Source organism: Myxocyprinus asiaticus, chromosome 29 (assembly GCF_019703515.2).
Source record: "Myxocyprinus asiaticus isolate MX2 ecotype Aquarium Trade chromosome 29, UBuf_Myxa_2, whole genome shotgun sequence".
NCBI lineage: Eukaryota > Metazoa > Chordata > Actinopteri > Cypriniformes > Catostomidae > Myxocyprinus > Myxocyprinus asiaticus.
Genome location: NC_059372.1, coordinates 23,280,265 through 23,286,356, shown reverse-complemented (window position 1 = coordinate 23,286,356; position 6,092 = coordinate 23,280,265). Strand labels below are relative to the sequence as shown.

General features: G+C 39.4%; 1 protein-coding gene across 1 annotated transcript; it reads right to left on the bottom strand.

Annotated features, from left to right (window-relative positions):
- Positions 1–2,499: 2,499 nt before the first annotated feature.
- Positions 2,500–4,354, bottom strand: LOC127419694 (transcription factor HES-4-B-like). The gene is made up of 4 exons (XM_051661313.1): positions 3,952–4,354; positions 3,752–3,847; positions 3,526–3,613; positions 2,500–3,415 (listed from the first exon to the last, which is right to left on the bottom strand). The coding sequence occupies exons 1-4, from the start codon at positions 4,057–4,059 to the stop codon at positions 2,832–2,834; spliced, it is 876 nt and encodes a 291-aa protein (XP_051517273.1). The 5' UTR covers positions 4,060–4,354; the 3' UTR covers positions 2,500–2,831.
- Between the last annotated feature and the right edge of the window lie 1,738 nt (positions 4,355–6,092).

The window sequence follows — 6,092 nt, the reverse complement described above, 5'->3', positions numbered from 1 at the left end:
TGAATCTTCAGTATTCATAAAACAGTAGGCGGGAAATACACGGATGACCTGCTTCATCCTCCAAGAATCAGAAGTTTGCATCCACTGGACATTTTACTGTCCCATAATACCACCAAAGTTAGGAGACGTCAGTGCTACTGTAAGTGCTACAGTATATACAAAGAAAGTTGTTTCTTGTGGTTAAATTCTACTTGTTTAACAAATCGTGAGTAAAATATTTTTGTGGTTGTTGTTACTACGTCATATAGATCCGGGTCACGTGTTCCCGGGTGAAGTATGTCGGAAATGTATAGAGGTGTTCAGTCGTGACTTCAATTTGTTGGCAAACCCGGAAGTTTAAATCACCATGGGTTCCCTCTGGATTTTCCTATGGGCTTTTATAGTGATTTTTGAAGTTTTTAAAAAAGTATGCAATTCAATATGGCTTTAAAATTCATGTTTCAGGTATGACTGTGTGTGATTTATGTTGTAAAACAAAACGTCCATGTATCGTCAATTAATTTACCTTTTTTTTATTTACTCGTAAGTTGAAAAACCCCATAAAAACCCACAGGAAAATCCAGAGGGAACTCATGGCAAATTCACTTCCGGGTTTTTGGACTACAGCCTGAATAGCTCTATTCATAAAACTCACATGCGTAGCTAAAGAACATACTTTATTAACAGCTGAGAAATAAGTAGGCTACTTCACTAAATGTAGTACTGTGACAGTAGCATATTAGCACAAACTGACCAGTTAGGGTTTATGACCCAAAACCTTAGAGCACAGCATATCTTCCTGGCCCTGGGTAAGCTCATTAAAAGGAAGCAATTTGTGCATTTTTTCATTGTCATTTTCTTTTAGATAGGTATTTTAGCTCGAGACATGAGAGGAAAGCTTGTTCCAAGTTTAATGCTGTTAATATAAACAATCGAAAGCTAATCTTCAACTCTTAACTGTATCAGTAGAACAAGTCTCCGTGTGCATGTGTGTGTTGGATCTGGCCACTGGCTCTTGTAATTATTATACTTTGGCTCAAATCTTGCATCTTGGCGGCCACGTGTGCGCCTCTTCACCTCCAGAGAGACTGTGCAGCCAATGCACGACCCGGCCTGCCAGCAGGGATTTACAGATTGGCGCTCTGCCCGGCCGCAGGCAGTCTAGTTCGCTCGGTTCTCACGACCTCAGCACCACAACGGCATCTCTGAACTATTAACTCAAACACGCAGGCAGAGCGAGAAGCCACGGAGCCCACACACTGCCAACTAGTGTTTCAGCAATGCACATGTGCAAAAACAAGCTTTTCTATGAAATTTAGATTGTGCCCCAGGGTTTTGGGGAATCTTTGTCCACCTCAGGGAGAAATTAGGGGCACTCAAGGACCCAGATCAAATTAAGTAAATCAATTGGGACATTGATAGACCTGATGTATATAATAGCTACATTTTAAATTGAAATAAAGCACAATACAACTGTATAATAATAAAAAATAACATGTTAATGTTAAATAATTTCAGTTTATAAATCGGAAGCAACTTACAACTTTCAAACCCAGTTCATCTCAGCATAACTGAGTTCAACATGGTGGAATGAGTTAAGTGGGAAGCCCTATGGCCGCCGGTCACCAGGGTGTGCAACCTAATCCGAAAACGAAGTGGGCCGCTGACGGCAAGTGGCAGACACACTGCAAACGCCATGCCGACAGCGCGCAAGACACGTCTCCCAGTTCCGGAGCGCACGCGCAAAGGGAAGATAAGTTTACGTCCAATGATAACATAAAAAAGCAGCCTAAGGTCTGGGAGAGGTCAATATATCCATGCTGCATTTAAAATAAAATGTTATATTTTTGAATGGAATTTAAATTCTTGAGAGGAAAGAAGTTTGATGTTTTAGATTGAGGTAACCTAGTCAGAAAAAAGTCAGGAAAGCACCTCACGCGCCATTCAAGGCTACAGCTATACAGCTAAAAGCGACTGCTATACAAGAGGAGAGGATTCTTCCACATTCTCTTTTCACTGAGGCAATCTGTTAGTGACATTAACCCAAAGCGTATTTCCCAGACCAGTGAATGGGGTTTAGGACTTCTTAAAGATCCCGCTGCATACAGGATGAGACCCTTTTCAGATGTTTAATTACCTTTTTTGCAAAAGAATAGAAGAAAAACCTCTCATTGCCTTTGTCATTGCAACCTGCGACACTTTATGGTGATATAGACTCTTCCCGCCAGAATTAGAAAATGAAGACCAATACATAGTATTGCTGGAAATTTGGGACTTTAAAATAGAAAGAATGAACTTTTTTTTAAGCTTCAACTTTGCTAAGTGAGCAGTTGTAAGTCAAAAATTACGTAACAAAATAGCTGGTTTAAAATATGCTTATTATTAATTTAATTTTAAAGCAAAAATACTGACTTAACAATAGACATACACTTGATTATTAAAAACTAAGATTATGTGGGTGCGGTAGATTTATATTAACAAGTGCAGATCTGGATAAAAAAAAAAGGCTTATAAACTAAATTATTTCGTTATTTTGATTTATTTAGCATCAAACATAAACACTCATCATTAAAAAAACAAACAAAAAAACAAGAAAGCTTTGGCATGATCCAATCTTTTACAAACTTTGTACAAAACTAAATTTTCATTTAAAAAAAGTACTTTATTATAAACATTAAGTGTTATTCTGATGAATTCACAGCATATTCATTAACAACATCCAAATTTTGGAATCAGCAAACAAACATTTGTGCCATGTTCAACAGAAGGTTAATATAGTCCCTTAAAATGGAACTCAATATATTTCTTCATCATGAAAAACTGTTTTATAAGTTCTTATGGGATGAGCAAGTCTACCAGGGTCGCCACACTGGTTCATTGCCTTCTACACCGGCACTAACACCAATGGGACTGACGGCCTGCGAAACGCCCACGAAGGATGTCATTCCTTGGACAGGAGATGCCACCGTGGGTGCTGAGCTGGCCTGGAGGGGACTGGCATTGACAGTAACGGGAACGCTTGAATTTGCGTAGAGGGGAATGACTGGGGTTGTTGCAGAAGCGAAAGCTGGGTTGGGGATTAGAAAAGCAAACTGTCCATCAGTGGCTGGCACCAGCTGGAATCCTCCGAAAACTTTAGGTGAGACTGCTTCTGAAGGACTGAGTTTGGAGCCCATTGCGGCGCTGTTGATGGGCAAGGTAGAAGGAAGCTGCACGTGAAGAGGTTGAGCCAAATGTGCCTGTTGAGCCGGGGCAGGTTGTGGGTAGTTCATGGCGATCATCTGTCCCAAACAACCGGACAGGTGGTTGAGAAGCCGTGACCTAACCTCCATATTCACCCCCTCACAGGTAGAGAGAAATCGCGTCACCTCGTTCATGCACTCGTTGAAGCCCGCCCGATACTTGCTCAGGACGTTTGTGTCAGCTGACATGGCTGCTAGAAAATTAATGCAAAAGTAATGTTAATGAAGGAAACATGTTAACATTAAAAACGTATATATTTAAAATTACATGTTTAATGTATAATTGCAAGGATTTGTAATATACCAGTCATCTGAACACGCTGCAGATTACGCAAGTGCTTGACTGTCATCTCAAGAATATCAGCTTTCTCCAATTTGGAGTGTCTGGAGCTCTGTAAATGAGAACAAATAAACAAATAAATAAAAAATCATTAAGTATTTTATTTTACAAATTTAGTTTGCTTTATAGATGATTTATCATCAAATGAAAAAAAGGGAGGGAAAAGAGGCCGACTTTAATTTACACTTACATCTTTTTTAAGAGCATCAAGAATCAGGGTCTTCAGCTGGCCGAGGCTTTCGTTGATTCTCGCTCTGCGGCGTTTCTCCATGATTGGCTTTGAAGACTGTAGATGTGAAAACATCATTAGCATCATTATTATATTATATTATCAACAAAAATAGCCTATAAATTAGCAAAAAGTGACACGCATTATATTATGTTATTTACCTTTCTATGCTCGCTGGCATTCTTTGGTTTGTCCGGAGTGTGGGATCCACTGGCAGGGGCACCAGCAATAGGGGATGCGGTCTGCTTCTCCATAATATCGGCTGGCATGATCGAACCAAAGTTGTGTCCAGTATATGCCCCCCAAAAATCAAAAAGTGTTTATATTCCGTGTGTGGTATTTAAAAACGCAGAGGCAGACTCTGAAGATTTAAAGCGTGACCAAGATGCGGAGCGTAGCCAAGATCTTGAGACGGTCACAAGAGAGAGTGCAAGTCCCTCTTATAAGCTTTATGACTTATAGTCGGGAGGATGTCATATGAGTACACGAGCGTGTGTGGTGTAGCGCTTTAGAGGGCAAATCGAATCTCCCACTGCCACACGCCAGCGGTATTTATAGATAGATCGCATGCTCCCAGTTCGTGTGAAACCCTCTCTGCATTCTTTCCCACACTCGCTTCAGCCAATAGGCGTGCGGACTCACCCATTGGGCGCGGGCAGACTGCTGATTGGACAACACCCCCGCGGGCTGTCAGTCACGCGCTGCTCAATCAGCCCTGGAGGGACAAACAACAAAGAAGCGAGTGCAGTCGGCCTGGCTGTGAAGTGATAAGGGGAATTGGGGGAATACTCTTGCTGTTTGCTACCAACTTTTTTTTTGTACATGGCTAAATCGTGTATTTCTGCATTTACACGAAGAGTGACCAACATTCCTGTACACTTTCATATGATGTCGGGAATAATTAAAATAGGCAAAAACTTACAAAAATCGATATAGTATGGAACATATACAGTATTTCAGCAGGATGTCGCCTACCTAAATTGTTATTGAAGTATAATTCTTACCACCAGCAACAATACTACACTGTTTTATTTTTTCTTGCACTGCCATTAATAATACATTTTAGTAAGTGTTATTAAGCTTTAAATGGGACTTGTCACTTCACCCTGGAAGTTGTTTCAGAGATTTTGTCAACTTTTCAATACATATACATATATATATATATATATATATATATATATATATATATATATATATATATATATGTATATATGTATATATATATATGTATATATGTATATATATATATATATATATATATATATATATATATATATATATATATATATATATATACACACACAGTCATTTTAGAACATTATAGAAGCAGAGAAAATACAGTAAGTGCCAAAACGTCGGGGATCTAGTTGCGCTTCAAAGAAGCAAAACAGCTGTAGAGGCACGCGAGGCGGTTCGAAGCTGCACGCAGGAAACCAATGGGAAGCTGGCAGCTTTATGCAAATTGAACTGAGTTTCCTCTCATTGGTTGGGTGAATATCTTACGCGTCAATCATTCCAGCAGTGCAGGAGGCCGAGAGCGCGCGGGGGAGGTGTTGCTACATCTGTCCGCGTGCCAGCCAGCCTGCGCGCCCGCTCATTGCACCGCTTAGTCCCCTGAGCACGTGCCGTTCCTAAAGTCGTTGGCTGCGGGTGTTAGAGAGCAAGTTTCGCGGCTGCTTGTTTTTATTGCTGTTTATAATCGTTCCTGACTAACTGTTCAAAAAACGTGCGGGTATTTCGTTGCTATTTACATTACATAAAGATCACAAAAATATATAATAAATAATGTTTTACAAGTGCATATGCTGATTTATATTTTGAGGGGACTGCTCCTAAAATATCATAAAAATACTGTGGTCTGTGTCTGTAATAACATCTGTTTGAAAAGAATTTAGAATTTCAAGAGTTCATAGACACTTTGCTTTTTATTTCTGACACTCAAAAAGGTTAAAGAAAAGACATTTTAAAATATACCCTATTAATCATTGATATTAAAAGCAATCATTTTAAAAACATATTCTTAAGTTAGTTTAAATAATTGTTGGCATATTCAACTAAAGAAATTAAGATCTGACAGTGGGAGAACTAATTTATGGGTGTCGTGCGCCATCTATCGAAGATTCTATCAGGTGTTTAATCAGCAACGTGCTTCCTTATTTGACCACAAGGCGGAGACCAGCGGTCTCACTATCAACTCAGCAATGCAAATTTACTAACAAGAAAGCAAAGAATTCGTAAAAGATTAATAAAAGGTGATTGTGAGCTTTAAAAAACTCATGTATTTTTCCCTTTAAAGAGCCAC